At 36.7% G+C, this 25,613-nt stretch overlaps 1 protein-coding gene across 2 annotated transcripts in view; it reads right to left on the bottom strand.

The window, feature by feature from the left end:
* DPYD (dihydropyrimidine dehydrogenase) overlaps window positions 1-25,613 on the bottom strand; it is a 773,365-nt gene that overhangs the window by 724,071 nt on the left and 23,681 nt on the right. For both annotated transcript variants that reach the window (XM_070592141.1, XM_070592142.1), the window contains exon 2: window positions 10,367-10,477. In XM_070592141.1, coding sequence (XP_070448242.1) covers window positions 10,367-10,477 — 111 coding nt within the window. The remainder of the gene's footprint in view (window positions 1-10,366; window positions 10,478-25,613) is intronic.

Below are 25,613 nucleotides of genomic sequence, written 5' to 3'. Positions count from 1 at the left end.
AAAATCTAGTAATGCCTAATGTGTGGTAGCATTACTGGGAAGTTAATGTAACGGCCACAGAAGCCTGCCCAGTTGGCCAGCCAGGAGCTCTGGGGCCACCTGTGTCATCCAAAGCCATCTGAGTCCCTGCTGCAGTTTGGCAGTTGCTCCCCAAGTTTAAACACTCATGGGAACACTCCTGGATCCTGAGGCTGGCTAATACCTCCAGGACAGTGGAAGTCCTTTGGTTGGGAGGTGTTTTCAGGGCCAGTAGTAGGGTGAGGTTAGTGAGGCATCTATGACACAAAACTTCAGGAGGCACTCACTCTCAGGGTCCTGCAAGTCCTGTCTCAGTTTCCCAACATGGGGTTCCAACGGCCTTGCCTGTCCTCATCCTCCTTTCCATAGTCTCTCCTCCCAGAATAGGAACTTCACCAGCCCTCTCTCTTCAGCCCACCAGCACTTATTTGAGAACCTGCTGGATGGAAAATGGGAGATAACTAATTATATTCAATCCAAATTCAAAATCAGACTTTACGGGGTGGGGATACTTTTTCTATAATCCCTCCTCCTTCCCCTTAGAAATTTACACATTAGGCAGTGAGGCCAATGGTTTTCATTTCTTGAATGAAAGAACGTAACTGTAGAAAGCAGAGAAATAAGAAGAGTTTCTATCAGACTTGGGATTTCAGAAGGCACGTTTTCAAGGAAACGGAAAAGACTTGAGTGACTAACAGTGGATTTAGGTGGAAATGTGTGATGAGTAAAAAGTAAATTTTCTTCTCTATTCCCACCCTCCCATCTAGACTATAGAAATGTTTTAAGAATGGAAAGACAAGATGAGGATTAAAAAGAAAGGAAAGAGCCCAGAAATACTGGTATATCCCAGAGAAAGAGGATCATTGACCAGCTTCTCAGGCTGGAAACAGGGAGATGGGAAAAACTAGCCAGGTGCACGGATATCATGAGATGGGGAACCTGTCACTCAATAACCAGATGAAGCCCTGGGAGAGGTGACTGACCATGAAGTTTCCCAAGTCACAGTGTGAGGGGAACATTAGAATGATTGCCACGTGTTCAAGAGGGACTTCAAAGTAGTAGAAAAGTGGAGGACAGGAAGAAGCCTGGTGAATGGGAATGAAGGACGACTCCACACCCGCTATGATGGTTATTAGTGGAAAAATGTCATGAAGAATCAGCTGGGCTCACCTCACCCACAACACCTGCCACCAAATCCCCAGGAAGTCAGATGTTAGCCCAGAGTAATAAATTGGGGGGTTTGGGGACAGAAGCAGGGAAAAAAGAATCCTGAAAGTGACAGTGACTAAGCTTCCACTCTTACAGAAGCTCAAAATAGAAAAGTTCAGTTATAGGAAAATAAAGGAGGTTATATTTCCTGCATGCCTGAGTTTCTAGTCTGATATTCGTATTCTCTACACAAACAATCTATTTTTCACCTACTGAAGAAGGCATTAAGTTGCAAACAGTCTTGGTTTTGGTTATTTTTTTACTTCAGAAACTCCTTCAGGCATTGAGTCTATTTTTGGAAGAAAACTACTGTTAGCAATCAGGAAACCAAGCTCAAGCTTGAGAAGTTGTTTTAAAATACGGTCTAGGAAGAGGCAAGGGTAGAGTGAACAGGGATTGCTTTCTCACAGTAAATCTGGTCAAAAGTTCACTTAACTTTGGAGCTTAAAAATGGGAATCCATATGGTGAATTTGATATGTACCAATATCGGGGCCTGCATCCTTTGTCAAGTTTAATGGAGCCCAGTAGCTGGGTTCCAAGCAAGAATGACTCCATCTTCCCTTTCTGAATGAGATTAATTGACTGATAACTTTATTCATTACATAGATTCCTTCCCTTAATAGTCAAGTAAATTTCTGAAGAAAAAATGGACCCAGAAGAGAAGGCAAACTGCAAGGATAATTTCCAAAGTACAAAAAGTAACCACAATTGGAAATCATGTGTTACAGGAAAAACACATTGACTTCTCCTTCCTTGTAGGAACACTCCCACTCTGCTCTTGTGGTTCTCCTCTCACCCCTCAGAGTGCTTCTCAAGCTAAATTCTCATCTCGGCCTGCCCTTGCCATGCTGCTGTTCAGTGTCATGCTGAGCCACATGGAGCCTGAGGCAAAAGGAAAAAGGTGAATGCCCCTATGTACATTTTTATATTTTTTTTATCACGATTATTGAGGCTTTGGGAACCCCCTTGCATTTTGCACCTGAGATCAATGTCTCACTTGCCTTTCACTAATGCCTGTCCAAGGTCCAAAGGTCTAACCTGCACTCTCTTTCTACTCTACACACACTTCCTGAGAAACCCTACCCAAAGGCTTTTAGTTACCCATATATATTCTGATGATTTAAACTCTTCATCTCCAACCCTGACCCATTCACTGAGCTACAACTTTTTTTTTAAAGATTGGCACCTGAGCAAACATCTGTTGCCAATCTTCTTTTTTCTTTTTCCTTCTTCTCCCCGAAGCTCCCCAGTACATAGTGTATATTCTAGTTGTGGGTCCTTCTGATTGTGCTATGTGGGATGCCGCCTCAGCATGGCGTGATGAGTGGTGCCATGTCCACACCCAGAATCCAAACCAGCGAAACCCTGGGCCGCCAAAGCAGAGCACGCAAACCCAATCACTCAGCCACAGGGCTGGCCCCCGAGCTACAATTTTTATAACTAAACAGGATGTCCCACAGGTACAAGAAACTGAAAAGGTCCCAAACTAAATGCCCAATCTTTCACAATTTATCCTATAAACAACTAAATGCCCACAGAAAGTCAACTCCAAAGTTTATCTATTTATTTTACCTTCTGTTAAGGACTGAATGTTGGTGTTCCCCCAAAATTCATATGCTGAAATCCTCATCCCCAATGTGATGGTATTAGTAGATAGGGCCTTTGGGAGGTGATTAGGTCATGAGGGTGGAGCACTCATGAATAGGATTAGTAGTGTCCTTATAAAAGAGGCTCCAGTGAATTCCCTTCTGCCATGTGAGGACACAGCAAGAAGACAGCCAGCTATGAACCAGGAAGTGGGCCTTCACCAGATACTGAATCTGCCAGTGCCTTGATCTTAGACTTCCTAGCCTCCAGAACTGTGATAAATGTTTGTTGTTTAAGACATCCAATCTATAATATTTTTGCTTCAGAAGTCCAAACAAAGACATCTCATAAATATATTCAAGCTTATCCTCTCTCCTACACACCCACTGCCCCTGGTCTTCCTCATTTGTCTTTCAACCTTCTACACCAGTCCCAGTCCCTGCCTCCCACCTTCCTTGTTAAAACCATCTTCCACACTAAAAGTTAGACTGATTCAGCTAAAAGCTAATCTGAATGACACACATCAATAATTAAAAGTCCTTGAGGGTTCTTCCTTTGAAAGAGTAGTATTATCATTTACCGACCTTTCTGTCTTTTTCATAAGAATGTGAGAACTTCTTAGCAACGCCTGTGTCATATTTATCTTTATTCCAGTGTGATAAGTGGCATAACGCCTAGCCCGTTGTAACACGCAATAAACGCAGAAACAAAGTAGTACCTGAGATTGTGAAGCTCACAAAGAGAAAAAATTGATTTATCAAAACCTATATATTACTTAGTCATTTTCACTGTCTACAAGGAAAAGAGTCAGTGAGTTATCTCTATCTAATTATTCAAAAATTTCTACTTTAAAAGCTCCAGTGCCAAATTGCATGTGTTCAACCTCTAGATCCACCATTTAGTTGTGGAACTTGGGACAGGTTTCTTAAGCTTCCCTGTGCCTCAGTTCCCTCATCTATGAATGGAGATAAAATATAGTACCTGCCTTATAGAGCGGTTCTCAGTCTTAAATGAGTTACTTCACAAAAAGCACTTAGAAATATAACCACAGTTAGCAAACTCTTAATACACCCTACGGTTTATTCTTATTTGTATTTTTTTACTATGAGTACCTACTATGTGCCATGTGTTTAGAACAAAGTAGTTAAAATTCTTAAAAACACGTCTAATAATTGGTTGTCTTTAATTGTATTTTCTTTTTATTTTCACCTAGGGTAAGTTTTGTGATTTGCAACATTTTCTGGTCTTCAAAAATTCCAATGGAAAATGAATGCAAAATATTTATGTAATTAGAACAGTTCAACATTTTTAAAAATTGCAAAAATAAACAGCAGTTATGGAACACCTGCTTAAAAGATACTGGAAATAACTGCTTCATGCTTCATTAATCAGTATAAACACATTTTCCAGTTTAAATCCATTACTGAATTCAGAATTTCCAATTAATCCCAGAATTGTAGTAAATTGCCAAGAGAAAAAATTCCTGGATAAAAAATTTCAAACTTGCCATTCTTAGGACACTTTTACAGGTCAAACATGCCTATTTTCTAAGAAGCCTATAATTCATTTATTAAAACCAAATTTATACATATTTTCAGATAATTTTAGACTTTTTATTTTGTAGATTTTATTCATCTTTGAGACGCATCCAATACAGTGCCTGAAATACAGATGCTTCAAGGACAAAAGTGGAAAGAAGGAAGAAAGGCCAACAGGGAGAGAAGAGTATACAGCGGAGAGGGGATTATACAGTGGAGAGAGGCCTATACAGTGGCTCAAGAAAAACTTCTCTGAGTTGTTAAAAACCCCCAACCCACAACCATGATGCAGATACGCAAAGAGTGGTAAGTCAGTCATTACCTGAATTAAATTAAAACAGAAAATTGGAAAGCCAAAGCAAAATAGTTAGAAAATCAAACAAACATTTTTTTAAAAAAACCTTTATATTTGGTGGTAAGGGAAGTGGTTGAAATGTACCTTTTTCACTGTCTTCAGAAATGATCTAACATTACTGGTCACAAATGTAACAGCCATTAAAATTCACAGTTTCCTTAACTTTGACATATCTGATTTCTTATAATCTTATTTGTCTTTTCTAAGGAGGCCAGCTGATATACTGGAAAGGACACACTGGATTCAGATGCCCAGAATTCTATACCTGACTGCAACAGTAAGTAATTTTAATGATCTTATGTAAATCATTTACCATATTCAGCATAGTCTTCCTCATCAATAAAACAAGGAAATAAATCTGAATTGTCCATTTGCATCATGGTAAAAAGTTAAATACAAAATGCAAAAGTACTCTGGAATTTGTATAGTACAATATAAGAAAATACATAATCCTTATGCTGAGTATGTAAAGAATATGTAAAAGAAGGGTCATATTCATTCATGCATTCTTTCAACATACACTTAGTGAGAACCAACTGCTCTAGAAGCTATCTTCAGCATATGAAACAAAATGAATGATGAACAACACGCAAAATCCCTGCCCTCCTGAACTTTATATTCTAGTGGAAAAAGACAGATAATAAATACATTAGCAAGTGAAAAACAGTATATCAGTGGGGCTGGCCCCGTAGCCGAGTGGTTAAGTTCGCGCGCTCCGCTGCAGGCGGCCCAGTTTTTCGTTGGTTCAAATCCTGGGCGCGGACATGACACTGCTCATCAAACCACGCTGAGGCGGCGTCCCACATACCACAACTAGAAGGACCCACAACCAAGAATATACAACTATGTACCAGGGGGGCTTTGGGGAGAAAAAGGAAAAAATAAAATCTTAAAAAAAAAATAAAAAAAAAAATAAAAAAAAAAACCAGTATATCAGTGTTGAGTGCTATCAAGAAAAATCAAGCAGAGAAGTCTAAGGAGAGCTACGTAGGGATGCAGGTTAGAGTTTTAAATAGGGTGGCCAGAGAAGGGCTTGCTGAGGGCTAACTGTACAAAGAACACTGCCAACTCCAAGTAAGCTGGAAAACCACTAAAAGACTCTAAGCACAAGAATTTTAAAAGGATTACTTGGGTGTATTATTAAGAAGAGACTCTACGAGGAAAGGGCAGAAACATGGAAACCCACTTCAAGGCTACCGAAACAATTCAGATGACACATAATGGTGATGGCTTAGAAAGGTTGATAGTGGTAGAGGTGGTGAGAGGTAATCAGATTCTGGGTATGCATATCTGAAAGCAAAGTCAAAGGATTTTCTAATTAGTTACGGGAGGTGAGAGAAATAAGCAAATTGTGGACTCTAATATTTCGCTATAAATGAAAGAATGAATGGAGATGACTCCAGGAAGAACAGGTTTTGGAGGCAAGATCATAATTTGGATTTTCCACATGTTAAGTCTGAGATGCCTATTAGACATCTAAGTGGTGGTATTCAGGAGGCACTTGGTTGTAGACGTCTAGAATCAAAGAAAGTGCTCCAGACTAGAGATATAAATATAGGAGTCATCAGTCCATAGATGGCATTTAGAGTAAGGAGACGGAATGAGATCACCAATGAGACCACCTGGGCACTCTAATATTTAGGGGTGAGAAGATGAGGAATAACCAATAAAGAGGCCAAGAAGGAGATGCCAATGAGGAAAAGAGAAATCCAAGGAGTCTGGTGTCCTGGAAGCCAAGTGGACAATATATTTCAGGAAGGAGAGAGTGAGTGGCTGTACCGAGAGCTGCTGATATAGGCCAAGATTTGGCTCTGTTTAACAATTTAAAGTTCATTTTCCCTGAAAGCAAACTTTGAGACATGGATTCTGGTGCACGTGCTTTATGGAGTGAGCACTCTTCAGGAAAAACCAGTACAGTAGGGGTAAAGCAGGGTAGGAAGGAGGGAAATGCTGAGCAAGGATGCAGTCAGTGGTACTGTCCAGTCTTAGCCAGAGCCAAATGCTCACAGGAGTTGTCCCTACCTTGAGGCAAGTGGGCAGGCTTCTTTCAAGATATTGTATTTGTCTTTAATTTTTAGAAGTTTAATTATGATATGTCTTGCTGTGGATCTCTTTGGGTTTCACTTGGGTTTCTGAATTGCTAGGTTTATGTGTCTTGCCAAATTTGGGAAGTTTTTAGCCATTATTTCTGTTTTGAGTATTTTTCAGCTCCACCCTCTTTTCTTCTCTTCTGGATGGACGTGGAAGTCCTGCGGTCTCTCCAGTGACAGCACAGATTATAGATGAGGGAGTGGGCTGGCTTGGTTAGCTGCTGGCTAGTGGGGATGAAAGTCTTGACTCCCTACTCTTTCACCCAGTAGGGGTATTGGGCATCTCATTACCCCATCACAGAGTGGAAGTCTAGGCTCCCCACTCAGCTTTTACGAAATGCATAGGGATGGGGGTCCACAATTTTTTGTTGTGTATGGCTAGAGTAGAGCAGTTATTGTCTAAAAGTTTTCTGTCTTGCTAGGCTGTCACTTCCTGGTCTTTCAGGTGGAGAGAACAGATTTTTGTTGTGGCTTTTGTGTGTGTGTTTGTGTGTGTGCTGGTTGGCGTTTCTGGGTTTCCAATTTCTTCAGCTCCAAGGCTGGAATATATGATGAAAAAAGAAAACCCAGGGAACTCAACACATGTCAGTCTTCAGGTTCTGTGTCCTTCTCTCCATCTTTCAGAGTCCTCTTATGTTTGTCTTATATATAAGGCTTTTTAATTTAGATGAGTGATTATAAAACACAAGTATGAAAATTTACAAATTTTAAAAAATAATCTTTTTTTTTTAAGATTTTATTTTTTTCCTTTTTCTCCCCAAAGCCCCCCAGTACATAGTTGTATATTCTTTGTTGTGGGTCCTTCTAGTTGTGGCATGTGGGACACTGCCTCAGCATGGCTTGATGAGCAGTGCCATGTCCGCGCCCAGGATTCGAACCAACAAAACACTGGGCCACCTGCAGCAGAGTGCGCAGAACTTAACCACTCGGCCACGGGCCAGCCCCAAAACATAAATATCTTTTGGCGAAAGCTTTATTCAATTCTTCATGCCAGCACCAAGACTATAATAATAAAAAGGAACCACATTCTTTAATTGCACTGAGGATAACTTTTAACCCTACCTTCTTATTTCCCCTTAGGGAATGAATCTCACTGCTCTTTGCTAATCCAAGTGTGTCACAAACAGTTTCAAAACGGTATACATCCAGAGAAATAAATATAATCTTATAAAATTATTTTAACATATATTGAAAGTTTTCATTTTATTTTTCTACTAATACTTGCTCTTTATAGACAACTTGAAATGTACAAAAGTGACAAGGAAACAAAGATAATCACTATTAACATTTAGCTATATTTTCTTTTTTCTTTGTGGATATGTGTAAAGATGTGGTTATGGATAAGTACACATAATTATTCTTAAATATAGTGGTGTTTCAGGCATTTTCCAAGTAATATAGATTGTGAGTATATTTCTAGATTTTTAATTATTTCCAAAATAATTTTAATAGTTGCACAATTTACCACTGAATGAATATGCCCTAATTTACTTAAGCACAACCCAGTGGTTGGAATTCGGTGGATCTTTACTCTCATTTTTCTCTACGAAATAAATAATGTTGGGATAATCCTCTTTCTACTGAATTCTTTACGTACATTCCTAATTGTTTTCTTAGGATAGTTTACTAGAAGATGAATTACTGGGTGTAAGTGTTTGATAATTTAAAGGTATTACGATGGGCTGAACAGTGTCCTCTCAAAATTCCTATGTTGAAGTCCTAACCCCAGGACCTCAGAATATAATTATATTTGGAGACAGTCTTTAAAGAGGTAATTAAGTTAAAATGAGTTCTTAGGATGGGCCCTAATCTAGTATGATGGGTATCATTATAAGAAGAAGAAATTTGGACATAGTCACACACAGACGTAAGACAATGTGAAGAAACAGAAACGACAGCCATCTAAAAGACAAGACAGAGGCCTCAGAAGAAACTGAGCCTACCGAGACCTCGATCTCAAACTCCTAGCCTCCAGAACTGTGGGAAAATAAATTTCTGTTCTTCAGGCCAACCAGCCTGTGGGCTTGGTTATGGCAGCCCCAGCAAACTAACACAGATGTTAATGAGTATTGTCGAAGATATCGTCAAATTGCTATTCTAGGAATTTGCACCAATGTATATTTAATGGAAGGAGCCCATCTCACTGCATCTTTGCGATTATAGAAAATATGATAAAATAAGACACTCAAGGATATCATTATGGAATAAAAATGCTAAATTTCCATAAAATAATAACAACAATCATAATAGAGAACCTCTCTTTCTAAGTAAAATTCTGACCATAAATAGTTTAATAATCTATAACTAAGACCTTAGAGAAGTCATCTAATTTATCTGGATCATAGTTTTTACACCTTTAAAATGAGAAATTTAGACTTGATAATCTTTAAAGCCTTTCTAAATTCAAAAATTACATGATTCTTTTTTCATTGCTCTTCAATTGTTCACATCATTATACAGGGTCATGCCTTATACTCAGTCTATTCCTTGATCTAATTTGGGCCACACTGATGTCCTTCCAGAGACCTCTACTAAAATTGTCATGGTATAATGCAAACCTCACAAAACTGGAGCAAGGAAAACTGAATTCCAAATTCAAGTCTGCTACTAAGTGGCTGTGTGATCATCTCAAGTCAGATGGTTTCCCTGTATTTCTATTTCTTTTTTTCATTCAAAAAACTTGGCTGGGTGGTCAGTGACAGAAAAATAAACAATCAGATAAACACATACACACATGCACACAAACCCTCAACTCCCATCCTCAAACAATTCATATGTAGGAAGGAACAATGAAGTACATAAAATAAACTAAAATCATTATGTTAGACACTATATACAAAGTACCAAAAAAGCTAATGTTAAATAAGCTAAAACTATTAATTGTCTCATTAATTAATTTGAGAAAATTAATTTGAGGAAATTCATTTTGAGAAATCAGGAAAAAAGGAAACTGCTTTCTAAATTTACAGATTTCTACCCCCTAAGATGGCATTTTAAATATTGCCTTCAAGGTTAAACTAAATCCCCATCTCCAATTTATGGCCTCCGAGTCTTAGCTCTGCAATCACCTCATAGGGCCCGTTAAATAAGGTTCTAGCAAACAGTAAACTCAGAGAAACAGTGTTTTGCTTCTGCACCTCACCTGGAAATATGAGATATTCACACTAAACATCTAATGTTCATATGTTCCCCAAAAGTGCATTTTCAAACAGTATGTATATACCAGCGTACCCTTCTTCAGCTGAAATATATCCGTAATATGGAAACTGTTCTGTATCATTATGTCACTACATAAAACAAATCTAAGAGAAACTTCATAGATTTTTAAGAAAAATGTTGGCATCAAACTAAATGTATATGATTTTTAGGCATTGCAACAGATTTTTCAAAGCAGTAAAATTAAACACACTTTCAAGATTATTCAAATATAAAATATTTAAAATATAAAAAAATCACAGCTGTACTTTATGCATATTTAATTGTATTTCAAAGCCTATGTAAAATCTTGTCTTACAATGTGTAGAATGAGATAATTTCCAGCGTGAAACCATGTATCAGTGGTACTTACAAAGCAGTTCTTATCAGGATTTCTTTTCCAATGTTTCTTGTCTAATTTCTTGGCCGAAGTGGAACGCAGAACTGCATGAGTTTGTGTTCGAGGATTTAAAGCCAGGATACTCTGAAAACAGTACAAACAATGTATAAACATAGGAAAATATGTGGGCATTTAAAAAAAAATCAAAATTTTATTTTAAGATTCCTTTACACAGCACTCCCACCCTGAAGAAAGGCTTAGCTAGCAGAGAAAATTCTCATGACAATGTGGCAGAAAAAGAAGATTACATGTGATCTAAACAAATTAGAAGAATGACTCAAAATTATCAAGATGGTGTCAAAAAAAAGTAAGTGAGAAATTCTATACTTGGTTTAAAAAGAGAGTCCAGTGTGGGAAAATCCTGATACAACAAACATTCATACAGATAAAGAAAGAAGGACCAAATTATTTTTAGAAAAAACCAAATAATTAAGAAAAACTCTTAAGGATATGAACTGACAAAAAGCTAAAAGTATGTCCAAAATGTGACCTGGCTCCTCAAACAGTTATCTCAACTTACATTAACAGGGTTATACTGGGCAAAATAGGACTGGAGTAATTCCTCTTATATCTTCTACGAATTTGTCAGACAATTCTTGGCAAAAATTAATTCTTCAGGAAAAACAAAGTAAGAAACAGGAATACAACAACAAAACAATGAACCTTGACCAGAGAAAAGGAATCATGGTGGTAATTGCATCAGTTTATTCCAATTAACAATTTTTCCCAACATCTTTCAACAGTGTTTACGTGTTAAAAAAACAATATGTGATAGCTGAAGAAAAAAACTGGAGAAAAGACTTAGAATGAGACAGAGGTTTTCAACAGTTGAAGAGCTTTCACATGGAAGAGGGATTTAACTTATTTTGTATTAGCAGAGAATGCACAACTGAGACTGTAAAAATTAACGGAGGAAGATTTGGATTCAGATATAAATACATAAGTGGTAGCTGAGACTGTGTTAGAAATCACACCAGCCAACTTCATTGCAGTCATTTAAAAGGACATTCATCTCAAACCTTCCTCTCCAAGAGGGTTCCCCTGACTAACCTAGATCTGTCTTTTTGTTCTGGACCACACAAACATCTCTACCAGGACATAGCAGTCCATACAGTAACTGTAGCTTTATAAATCTTTCTTCCCTCCTGAAGCATAAATGCTTCGAGTTGAGAGATTAGAGATTCATTCTTTTAAACTTTGAGTCTCTAATATACAGCACCAACTAGGTAGCAGATGTTCATGTCTGTGAAATAAATGATTTCAAAATCGTGAATTTGGTTTTAATCCATACTGACCATATAAACTGGACTAAATCAATTATTCTTTTTTTTTTAAGATTGGCACCTGAGCTAACAACTGTTACCAATCTTCTTTTTTTTTTCTGCTTTTTCTCCTCAAATCCCCCCAGTACATGGTTGTATATCTTAGTTGTGGGTCCTTCTAGTTGCAGCAAGCAGGACACCACCTCAGCGCGGCCTGAGGAGAGGTACCATGTCCGTGCCCAGGATCCAAACCAGCAAAACCCTGGGCCGCCGAAGTGGAGCAGGCAAACTTAACCACCCGGCCACGGAGCCAGCCCCTCATTTATTCTTTTGGATCTTTAGCTTCCTCACACGCAAAATGTGGCAACACTTGGATCAAAAGACTGCAGTAAACAATAAATGAAATGCATGATACAGCATGCTTTCTAAACTATAAACACCCTAACAATTAAAGTGCAGCAAAAACAAAATCCAGGGATATGTGTGACAGTAATTCTCTGCCCATGACTTGCTCATGCAGAGACTGGGTAAGATTTTCACGGAGACCCTGAGAATGAAATTCCTTCTAGACTTAACCAACTCTCAGATCAATTTCCAAATCTAGATACTATGAAAATTAATGGGTCATTTAATTTTCTTCATATATGAAAAAGACACTTTATTGGGCTTCACAAATAACTATCAAAAAGACCAAAATAAATGAATAGATAAAAGAAATTATAATACTTCTAGGCATACACCAAAAATGTTTCCCCTCAATTATTATAATTCTACAATAAACTTATCTAAAGTAATCATTTACTAAGTGATATCCTGGCTGATTTTATAAGAATATTTATTAATGATAATATGATTCAAACTATAACAAACGATATTATAAGAATATTTATTAATGATAATACGATGTAGGGGCTGGCCCCGTGGCCGAGTGGTTAAGTTTGCGCGCTCTGCTGCAGGCGGCCCAGTGTTTGGTTGGTTCGAATCCTGGGAGCAGACGTGGCACTGCTCATCAAACCACACTGAGGCAGCATCCCACATGCCACAACTAGAAGGACCCACAACGAAGAATATACAACTATGTACTGGGGGGCTTTGGGGAGAAAAAGGAAAAATAAAATCTTTAAAAAAAATGATAATACGATGTAAACCATAACAAATGACTCTTTAAGATAAATTTTACACTTAGTATTCTTAGATGAGAATAAGATCAGAAAAGAGGCACTTCATTCCAGATTTGATTTAAACCAGTAATAACAACGTTAAGAGTTTACAAATTGCTTTCACACACATTATCTAATCTAACTTACAAAAAGCTACTATTATCTCAATATTTTGGATGAGCAAATAAGGTCAGTGTGGTTAATCTCACAATTAATATGCAGAAGGAACTGAATTAGAACTCAGTTCTTCTGAATGTTGGGCTTATATTCAAATTCATCCAAAGATGTGGTCTATATTTTACTGCGAATTTGTGAGATATAACGTAGAAAAGAAAATCTTTTTAACCACATGTACAAACAATACTAAACAGTACCTGAGTAATTCAATAAACAATTAATTTCAAAGCCCTGTCTTATCCAAGCCTTTAAAAACATAACCACTAGGGGTCACTTCCAGAATGGTAGCTTGAGGGCCTCCGCAGATCAACAAACCCATCAAAACAAACATAATTGATAAAAATAACAAACCTTTAAAGTCTCCCGAATTTGTCTGAAGGTCAAATGAAGATACACTTATCCAGGAAAGATCGACTAAAACTTGTTAAGAACGGCAGGAGTCTACGGCATTTGAAGTACAACCTGTCTCTACCCTCCCCTCTCCCAGTTCAGCATGACAAAACTTCTTCACTTGAGTGCAGTGAAGAACATGGGGTCTCTGCCTCCTGCTTCTAGTTGAGGGCTGTGGTATCTCCCAAGGAGGGTAGAGCTGTCAGCGTTTATCATCCCCTTCCCCTCTCTACCTGCCATGCAGCAACTAAACTCCAGGAAAGTGCGGCTGAGAAGTCAGGAGCTCCTTTGCTCCACACAGACCCCACTCATAGAGCAGAGGCTCTGCCTCAGGAGCAGCAGACCTATAACACTGGGGACCTGATCACCCTCATCTCAGCTTGCTATGGTTTGGAGTTAGCATACCAGGAGAAACAAGCTGAGATCTGGGGCTACTGCCTACACCAGTGCCATGCTCTTATACAAAGCAGGGGTGTCACTTTGAGAGTAGCAGGCTATTGTCACCACCCTAGCTCTGGAGCTGTGGTTCAGAGATTTTTCCCGGAGCAAGAGGCAGGCCATAAGAACAGACAGCTCTCCCCAAAGGAACTGACTTTATTTTAATTTGTATGAGGGGAAGCTCAAATTCTCAAAAACAATAAAGTTTGGTTTGGTTTTTTTTTGAGGAAGATGAGCCCTGAGCTAATATCTGCCGCCAATCCTCCTCTTTTGGCTGAGGAAGACTGGCCACAAGCTAACATCTGTGCCCATCTTCCTCTGCCTTACATATGGGACATCTGCCGCAGCATAACTTGATAAGTGGTGTGCAGGTCCACATCCAGGATCCGAACTGGCGAACCCCGGGCCACCAAAGCAGAGCCCATGAACCCAACTGCTATGCCACCAGGCTGGCCCCTCAAAAACAATAAAGATTTTGATTGCAAACAATTAAGAGGAAGCTGGTAGCCTCATAAGAGCAATAAAACAAATTATAAGCCCAACAGTTTACCAGAGGGACCCAGAGAAAGAGATAGCTAAGAATAGCTCCCCTGGGGTCACAAAAAAACTCAAAAAGTCTCCCAGCAAAGAAGCCCAAATTTAATTGAATCACACTGTGGAGCGATTTATATTCCAGGGCATTGTCAAAAATAATAGAGAAATCAACCAGCAATCAGTAGAGACTAAGAGCTGGGTGGAACAGCAACACAGGCAGACAGTTTAACAGAGAAATCAGAGGACAAGGCATAGAGAGCCCCGCTAAAACCACTGTCATCCAGGGTTGTGCCCAATAACTGTGCACATAATAAGTGTGTTATTATGCCCAAGCCTTCACCCTCTGAGAGTGCCATCAGAGGTTCACACTGTGGGCAAAACAGACTTTCCTTAAATAATTCATCAAGTCACTAAACAAATAAGCAAAGAACAACAAGCCCCCATTCCTGGAGGTGGGAGAGGGGGATTAGTATCCAGAATTGCTACACTATGTTATTTAAAATGTTCAGTTTTTAATTTTAAAAAATCGCAAGATATTCAAAGGAATAGGATTGTGTGATCCATACAAGAAAAAAGCAGACAACAGAAACTGTCTTTCTGAGGGCCCAGCTGTCAGATTTAACAAAAACACCAAAGCAGCCATTGTGAGGAAGGTATGATGACAATATCTTGTCACATAGAGAATATTCATAGAGCGATATAAATTATTATAAAAAAGAACCAAATGGACATTCTGGAGCTGAAAACAACAATAACCGAATTGAAAAATTCACTAGAGGGGCTCAAAAGTAGATCTGAACCAGCAGAAGAAAGAATCAGCAAACTTAAAGAGATCGCAAGAAGGATTATGTAAGCAGAAAAACAGCGACAAAAAAGAATGAAAAAAAATTAACAGACCCTTGATATGTAGCACATCATCAAGGACACCAAAATATTGTAATGGGAATATCACAAGGTGAGGAGAGAAAGGAGGAAAAAAAATATATGAAGAAATAATAGCTGAAAACTTCCCAAATTTGATTTTAAAAAAAAGAGACAGAAAAAATCTTAAACTATAAATCCAAGAAACTCAACAAATGTGAAGTAGGATAAATGCGAAGAGAAACACACATAGACACATTAGTAAAAATGCTAAAAGTCAACACCAAAGAGGAAATCTTGATAGCAAGAGAAAAATGACTCATCATTTGCAAGGAACTCCAATAAGTTTAACGGTTGACTTCTCATCAGGAATAATATATTTCGGAAAATAGTGGGATGAGATTTTCAAAGTACTAAAATAAAATAAAACGTCAACCAAGAATTCTATACCAAAGACAGAAGAACAATAAGGGGACATAAGACTTGAACAACACTATCAACTAACTAGACCTAAGAAATATCTGTACAACACTCCACTCAACAACGGCAGAATGCACATTCTTCTTAAGTGAACACTCTCTAGGACAGACCATATGCTAGGGCATAAAACAAGCTTCAGTGAATTTTAAAAAAATTCATACAAAGTAGTTCTCCAACCACAATGGAATGGAATTAGATATCAATAACAGAAAGAAATTTGGAAAATTCATAAACAACTTAGATAAACATAGTAAACATTATGCTGAGAGAAGTCAATTACAAAAGATCACATATTGTTTAATTCCATTTATATAAAACATCCAGAATAGGCAAACCTATAGAGACAGAAAGTAGATTGTGCTTGCCAGGGGTTGGGGGATTATAGGAAAATGGAGAGTAACTGCTAAAGGGTATACAGTTTCTTTTGAGGGTGTTGAAAATTGATTTGGTGATGGTGGCACAACTTTATGAATACACTAAAAACCTTTGAATTCTACACCTTATACAGGTGAATTGTGTGCTGTATAAATTATACCTCAATAAAGCTGTTACCAAAAAAAATAATAACCACTGAATTCTACATTCAGTGGATTTTGCTATACACAGTCGTCACTCAAACATCACTAGGACTTCCTTTAACAGCCCAATATAAATAAAGATTAGTTTTAGTAATTCCTATGTATGACACACATGATATTTCTTCAATCTATCAATTTAGATGTCTGTGTCTTCTGGACAATAAACACACAATAAAGCTATGAGTTTTATTCCTTATGATGAAATAATGCCAGAGCAATCCATTAACAAGAGCCAACGTTAGAAAATAGAAACCTCATTTTTACACATAAAAAAGGAAAACATTTTCTCCTTATGAAATAAATGCAGTTTTTTGTCTGTCTAGTTATTCAACCTTGAACCACTACTAATCTCATACATTAACTCAAACTGATAAATAAAAAGGTGACATTTTTTAAAAGTAGTTATTGTGGCCAACATTTAAAGCAAAATAACTAACGTGCAAGAAAGATGGGTGGATTTATTTTAGTTTTTACTTTCATAATCCATATTGTGATAAATGATTATGTTTATCTATGTCAGCGTAGTAATATAACTTTTAAGAATAAACATTGTGAATGCAATTTATTGGCTGCTTATCACAGTAACTTTTCTTTTACATAGCATAAGTAGAAAGTATAATATAACATGAAATATTGGGTTAACCTTTTGTGAAAAGGCAGTGAGTTGAATTCAATGGATCTTGGGTAAAAATAAATTAGATTGTGGAGAATGGTTACCAAGGATTTGACTTAATAATATCCCAAATGAAAAGTGATATAAAATAAAAATACAGGACATGAGTGGCTGAGAGCTGTTAAAAACAATTTTCCAAAGCAAGACTTTTTAAAACTGAAAGTCAATATCATCAATAAGCAGCTGGTGGAACAATATAGGAGAGTTCTAAATTGCATTCCTCCTAAGAAATGACCAATGCCAGATCCTAACAGGGTCATGGGGTCCCCTCTCTGGATAAATTGAGCACTTTAAGAGGCCTCTTAACCCTTTCAGATATAAGGTATGTTACTTATAGAGGGAGATTTTCTCCCATGCAAAGAACTTGCCTTTTGGCTTTCCCAATCATTTGCAGTAACAGAATAAAAATGTACTGGTGATTCCAGAGGCAGAAAAAAGTTTCACTGCACTAATTTTATTCGGTTTAAGAAATGACAGAATATGATCCAAAGACAGATTTACATATGAGATCAAATCAGGGTTATATGTTATCCCACTATTTTGGGGACAGTCAGAATACCTCAAAATATAAACTAGAATTCTGCATCTGAGGAGAGTCTTTCTGTGTTACCAAAGAGGAGCCCATACTGACTACAATCACAAGCCCTCACTTCACAAATAAAAGCATTAAGTCTTAGCCCAAAAATACTGGACTGCAGTATTATTGAGAGCTTGCATTCCAATTGCAGGAAGCCATTTGGCCAACATCTCCTCTTTCTAAAAACATGGCTTTGTTTTTTATCACAATATTGATTATCCAAATATAACATACCATTAAGCTTCCTTCACTCTTTGCATTTTAAATTATAAACAAACATTTCCTCTTCAATACTGGTCATTACTTACTATAATTCTTAGTTGTTAACATGATACGTATCTATACTGACCTTTTAGATTTACAGGCTGAACTTGATGAATTATATTTTGTCTGATTTAAATTATGCTTAAATTTTGCCTTTGATGGCTTATGCTGAGTCCTCTATAAGTTGTTTCCTACCTTCCATTGCATTAGGTTAAAAAAAAAAAACAGTAAAAACCATGCTTTTCTCATTTTTTTCATAATTGGGCATAAATACCTTGATTTTGATAAAACATTGTATTGTGCTGCCATCTTTTTCCTCAATAAATATTCTCAGCTAAACAGAAAAACTCATTGATTGATGCATTTGATCAGTATTTGTTGTTTCATCCAGGCAATAATCTAACAAATGTTGATCAATGGAGAACTGAAATTTTCAGTATCTACTCAATTAACAATCTTGCATACAAGCCCCATCTCAGCCAATTATCCCACCCTTTCTGGTATCTATCCTTAGTTATGGTATAGGGTGAATTTAAGAAAGTATCTTAGGAATTTACAAAGGTGACTTGGTTCTTGGATAAGCTCAGAACCGATACAGTCAGTCATCTGCTGGGTTAGGAGCAGAAGATGAGAGAACGCAGCTTCATTTTGCATCCTATGCCCACACTTAAGATACATATATATAACCTTTAGATCTGAAAACCTTAGAAATCCATGGTAATCAGTCCTGGACAAGGACTCTCAGATTTTACCTTTTTTTTTTTTTTGAATGCACTTCCATTCTCTGTCCAGGCTCAGACTTCTTTTCCTTTAGGTTAGACAACCTTCCCAAGTAAATTATCTCCTACTTTTTTCATTTTACTAGCTCTAAAAAAAGGCCAATTTTCCCTTTATGCACAATGGCTGACTCATTGTAATTAATAAACAATTGATGAAGGAAGGAATCTCTGACAGTCCTAAATCTTACAACTTTCATTTTATTAAGCATTCACTAAGCAATACGCATGGTGTTTGAGGTCAAATTTGGGCTTAGATCTTAACTCTATTTTTGTTAGTTATTTACATTCTCAATCCCTCTATTTCTTCAACTATAAAATGGCAATTAGTAATAGTACCTACCTCATAGGACTATTTTGAGAAATAAATCGTATGATACATAAAACTGCCTAGAATGGTACACACAGTAAGTGTTTACTATATGTTATCCATCAGTGCCAGAATTAGATTTTAGACTCCATTTAACCAATGCATATTCATGTTCTTATATGGCCAATTCTGAATATATACATGGGCATGATTTTTTTAAAGTACAGGAATATAGAAAAAGATGAAGGCAACAAGTGAAAAGATAACTATAAATAAGATAGTAAGAAAAAAAGAGATGTATCTCAGGTGAAACCAAATCATTGGTCCCTGAAGTTATCTTTGCCCTAAGCCTGCAATTTCAAAGGCAGACTGCCTGAAAATTCAATATGCTTTTCACAAATTAAAATGGAAGTGTAGAAGGGTCATGAAATTCAAATACAGATTTTTAAAATCCACTACATATATATAGCAATGTAGATATTTTATAATACACACAACTGTATGTATCTCATGGACCTTTGGTCCCAACATGTTTAGGTGAATTCACATTACATTTCCCTCCAGAGAAAGGTCAGAACAAAAGTGATCAATTTATAAAACATCAAAAAAACTCATCAACTTGAAATGAATGAACCCCTTCAGAATGCTAGCGCTATTGCCTGGGAAATTTGATTCACTTCTATTGAACAAATAGTTACAAACAAAATAGTTTACATATCTTAAAACGTCACATTCATCATGTCACTCTCTTATTCAACAAGCAAAGGTCTGCCACATGAAATTCTTGTTTGGCTCTGCAGGTCCAGTTTGTGACTCTCCTTCACTTCTAGAATACACACCACACACCAGGCACCTAAGTGCTCTCTAATTGAAAAAACGTCTTTTTATTGTCTTTCAGAAAAGATTGAGAACTCAACCACAGGAAGCATAACTTATACATCTGATATTAATCTCACAGTTCTTAATAGAGAACAGAGCATGCCAAAGGTGGTGACTGATTCTGACTTAGACATTGTATTAACCAGCTCTGGCTGCTATAAAAGAATCTCATAAATACTGTGTGGCTTAAGCAACAGACATTTCTTTCTCACAGCTCAGGAGGATGGACAATCCAAGATGAAGATGCAGGCCTATTCGGTTACTGGTCGGAGACCACTTCCTGGCCGGCAGACAGCCACCTATTCACTGTCCTCACAGGCAGAGAAACAGAGAACTCTCTGGTATCTCTTCTTACAAAGGCACTAATTCCATTAGGAGGGGCCCACCCTCAAGACCTCACCTAACCCTAATTACCTCCCAAAGGCCCCATCTCTGAAAACTATCACATTGAGAGTTAGAGCTTCAACTCGTGAAATTTAAGGGAGACACAAACATTCAGTCCATAATAGTCCTGGAAAGGATTCTGCTATCTGTGGAACCATGCAAACGCTGTTAACACTGGGGCATTAACTCAAAAGATAGCTGTTTATCTTAAGATTGCAAATCATATCTCATTGAGTCTACACTTTTATCAAGAAGAAACTTCAGAATAAACAAAAATTAATTTTGAAAAGTAAAAACAATATTAACAAAGAAAGCAATACTAGCCATTAATTATACATCTTCCTTTAACCTTTAAACTTTTGAATAGCAAAGCATGAATGACATATATACAAATTTATGTACTATTCATAAACTTTCATTACAAATACTGAAAACAAAGTGTCACACGCAAGCACTTATAAAGTGATACCAAAAATATAAAAAAGAGGGGGCCAACTTGGTGGCATAGTGGTTAAGTTCATGCGCTCCACTTCAGCAGACCAGGGTTCACAGGTCTGGATCCTGGGTGGGAACCTACACACTGCTCATCAAGCCATGCTGTGAAGGTGTCCCACATATGGAATAGAGGAAGACTGGCACAGATGTTAGCTCAGCAACAATCTTCCTTAAGCAAAAAGAGGAAGATTGTCAACAGATGTTAGCTCAGGGCCAATCTGCTTCACCAAAAAAAAAAAAAAAAAAAATTATATATATATGTATATATAAAAGATAAGAACCTGTACTACAGCTATTTTATTTAAAAATTTCACTACTTTAATTATAAATTGTTTTTTACTTAATATAATATTGCAAAGCATTCATGCATTATTTATTTAAATGAAAACTAATATTTAGATAAGGAATAACTCTGAAAATCCATGCTATGATAGTATCTTGTGTTTGCAAGAGTTGAATATATATATGAATCTATATACAGAAAACCAAGATAAAATCATGAAGGAAAAGAACTGATGAGGATTATTAAATAACTGAAAAAATTCACCAGTTCACTAGGTGATTAAGAAAATTCACACATCCCACAACTAGAAGGACCTGCAACTAAGATATACAACTGTGCACAGGGGGGGTTTGGGGAGATAAAGCAGAAAAAGAAAAAAAAAAAAGGATAAAAAAAGAAAATTCATATCCTATAATTTATACTTTTGAGCAAGTAACATAACTTTCAGGTTCACAAAATAAATGAAGGATAGACTAGTTGCCCTTCATGTATATGATTAACAGCTCAAAGGAAACATACATGGGCCAGCAAGTGATTTATATTAGAAATAAGAACTAAAATAACACTCAAAAAAACAACCTATCAATTTTGGATTTTATTAATATGAAGGATTATCATAAGATACTTTTCCTTTTCAGAAGCATAAGAGTGAGGCAAGGAGTATGTGGTAAGTTGGGGAGTTGGACTATTTAAAATCAAGAAAACGCAACCTTTGAAACATTTGTTATTATTATGCTATGAGCCTTAGTTTAACTCTCAATTTTTCTCACTTTTATGCAGTATTCAATTCTGTTGATTTGCTCTTCTATCCAGAAACTCACCTGCTTTTGTTTCCCCGACCTCATGGCATTAAAACCTTTCTTTTCACTATCTTTACTCTTGTGCCTTTCATTTCCTCTCTTGACCACAATGATGGGTTCGTGGACATTTATGGCCTGCTCCTCCACTAATGATTACTTTTGTGTAGCTAAGTTTTATTTCTCTATTCCAAACCCTGAGATTTCTTCCTTGATCTACAGTCATCCACCTCACTGAACACCAAATAACCTACTTACGTGTTCCATCGTTATCTCAATTTCTTCACATCAAAAACAATGCATTGCCTTTTTCTCCCCAACTTTTTAACTCCACTTGACTCGTATCAATAACACAGTAGTCCCTCCTATCTGTGAAGGGGTATGTTCCAAGACCCCTAGTGGATGCTGAAACCACAGATAATACTGAACTCTAAACATACTGTTTTTTCCTATGCATACACAATTATGATAAAGTTTAATCTATAAATTAGGCACAGTAAGAGATAAAAAACAATAATAATAAAATAGAACAATTACAACAATATACTGTAATAAAAGTTATGTAAATATGGTTTCTGTCTCAAAATGTCTTATTGTACTGTAGTCAATCTTCTTGTGATGATGTAAGATGATACACTGCCTACGTGATGAGATGAAGTGAGGTGAATGATGCAGGCATTGTGATGTAGCATCTCAAGTGAGACAGAGCAGGATGGTGAGAGATTTCATCATGCTACTCAGAGTGGACACATAAGTAAAAATTTATGAATTATTTCTAGAATTTTCCACTTAATATTTTTGGACCACAGTTGACTGAGGGTAACTGAAACCGGAGAAAGTGGAACCATGGATAAGGGGGGACTACTGTACGACCACTTCTCCAGTAAATCGGACTTCATATTGTTGTCAATCTGTAACTACCACTTCTTTTGTTCTTTAAACCCACACAATGCTAGTCGATGTTAGTCACATCTGGCCTGTCCTTTGTATTTCCTGTTTCTCCAATCTATTGCAGATGCTTACTGCAGTATGTTTGGATCACAATATGAGCACTCTCCTAATTAAACTATTCATCTCTTCCGTACTTTCTCTCTTTCTTATTTGACGGACATACTCCATACACACTTACAAATGCATGTGCACACACACATACACACAAACACATAAAGCTTAAATGGCTTCCCATTACATACATAATACCAATAAAAACTATCACCTTCCTATTCTATCTAGTACCCATCTAACACTCCAACCTACCCTCACCTCACCTATTTGTTGTCTATTGAGTCTATGTACAATCCTATGTCCATAACTCTGCTCACACCACTCCCTACATCTAGAATGCAGCCACTTTATGTTAGTTTAAATGCTAACTTTTCTTTAAGTTCTAACTAAGAACCATTTCCTCCAAAAATTAAGAAAAACCATCCCTCTCTTCATTTAGATTGTGCCCATGAACTTCTAGAGAACCTACTGCCATTGCCATTCATTCGACACATAGGATACGATATCAAGTAATTATTAATAGATAGGCCCTGTCCCATCAAACTGGTCAGTAAAACACTCAAAATCAATGATACACTTTATTTATCCTTCTGTCTCCAAACCGAGTATAATATTTCATTATGAAAGCATGAAGTAAAAATATGCAACAACAAAAAAAAATCCCCAAATTGTTACTGGGAAAAATTCCTTAGCAAAACAGTCTCAAAAAGCAGAAAGAAACTTCCCTTGGAGAGTAGGACTTTAATGCTGGGAAAACAAACAGAATTCTGTTTTCTTCTTAGTGTTCATTCTACTGCAGAGACAAAGAGAACACCATTCAGTACTTGTCAGCAGTTACAAAGATTTTAAGCCATATAATCACTAACTGCTCCAAAATGGGAGGTCAACGTTTCCCCACTTTCATTTGAAGGTTTAATCATGCAACTCACTTGCGGAAATGGCAGTGAAACATTTTGAACTGAAACTTGCAATGTGTGGTAATATTACTTCAGGAACAAGTTCTGACAGGAAAACAAATGAATCACTTCTTGCTATCCCTTCTTAAAATGTTCTATGGCCAAATTTTTGGATTTTATTACACAACACAGACACCTCCAATACACAAAAGACATGGTTCCTATAACAAAGAAAGCTGCTTTTGTTATCCTTCCTCCTTACTGGAAGAAGCAGGCATGAAAAAATAAAAATAAAGTTGTTTAAGCATGTTCATAGAATCATGCTCAGCGCTGTGTGAACCCAGAAAGTGAGTCTTGGAAAGGCTAGATTTGAAGGATGTGTATTTTTTTTACAGTATTTGTTTTAGTCTTTAAAATAAAAAGGAGATCATTTAAGAAATCTCTCTGAAGAGGAAGTATGGTTTGTTATTTATAAAAATAAGAAGCTGGAAAACACCTGGCAAGAAGAGAAAAGTTAAACTTTGGCCAGTCTACAGTGGAGTAATATACACAGCTATTAAAAATTATGTTTAAAAGGACATTTACTGATATGGAGAAATACTCTTGGTATCATGGAAAGTTTTAAAAGGAGAACAAATTAAATCTATATCTGAAATAAGATCAGTTCTATAAGAAAGATATAATTTTGTATATTAAATAAATATTTTTAAATATAAAAAATTCCATGTATATAATTACTATTTAAGGCACTTTTGTTCTCTTAATTAATAAGTGATATCTTGTATTTTTAATTAATGCTCCTTATTTGAGTGCCTACGGAGAACGGTCTCCATTTAAAAAGTAGTATTAGCTAGTTGAAAATAGGAATGAAGTCAGAGCAAGATATCTTAATTCTTTTCTCTTTTTTTTTTTTTTTGTGAGGAATATTACCCCTGAGCTGAAGTCTGTTGCCAATCTTCCTCTTTTTGCTTGAGGGAGATGGTCCCAGAGCTAACATCTGTGCCAGTCTTCCTCTACTTTGTATATGGGACACTGCCACAGCATGGCTTGATAAGCAGTGTGTAGGTCCATTCCCAGGATCCGAACCTGTGAACCTTGGGCCACGGAAGCAGAGGGTGAGAACTTAACCACTACACCACCAGGCCAGCCCCAAGATATCTCAATTCTTTAACAAGATCTAGCAATTCCAACTTGGGGCATAAATATCTCACTTTAAATAATTTAAAATTAAAACTAAAGCGAGATATAAAGAAATGATGCCTCTTTTACTAATCTTCAGTTGTAATTAAATACTACATAACCTATACTGGTTTCCTTCCAGGGACGAATAAAATTAACTCTCTGCATCTTTTTTGGGTCTCTAGGATTTACTATATTGAAGTTGGAATGGACTTTAGATATTAACATTTGATTTCCCAACCTAGGGAATGGGAATTCTATTCCAGGAATTCATTCAGGAATCCTATTCCAAACATTTATTGAACTCTATCACCCAAATATATGACAAAGGCTTAGTCTCTTTAATATATAAGGCTCACACAAATTAATAAGAAAACAAGCAAATGCTATTAGATAAATAGGAGAAAGGCATGAACACTTCACAGACAGATGCATGCATATTTCCAATTTAAGAAGGACAGAAAGAAAGAGAAATGTTCAGCCACCCATTGGGTCTTCATTGCAATTAAGTTTCCGCTCCTACCACCACTGGAAACACTCTTGTCAAGTCTCTGATGATGAACTCATTGCCCATTACTTCTCTTTGGGTTACTGTTGTCATATATTTTACTTTTTCCCCCCATATTTAGTGCCTTTGTTTTCTTTTCAAGTAATTTTTTATAGTAGCTTTATTGAGATATAATTCATTTACCAATTTACCTATTAAAAGTGTATAATTCAATAGCTTTTAGTATATTCACAGAGTTGTGCAACTATTATCATAATCAATTTTAGAATGTTTCATCAACCCCCCACCCCAAAAAAACTCACTAGCAGTAACTT

This window comes from Equus przewalskii, chromosome 24, assembly GCF_037783145.1.
Source record: "Equus przewalskii isolate Varuska chromosome 24, EquPr2, whole genome shotgun sequence".
Classification (NCBI taxonomy): Eukaryota; Metazoa; Chordata; class Mammalia; order Perissodactyla; family Equidae; genus Equus; species Equus przewalskii.
The sequence above is the reverse complement of the archived record's forward strand: the minus strand, read 5'-3'. Positions and strand labels throughout refer to the sequence as shown.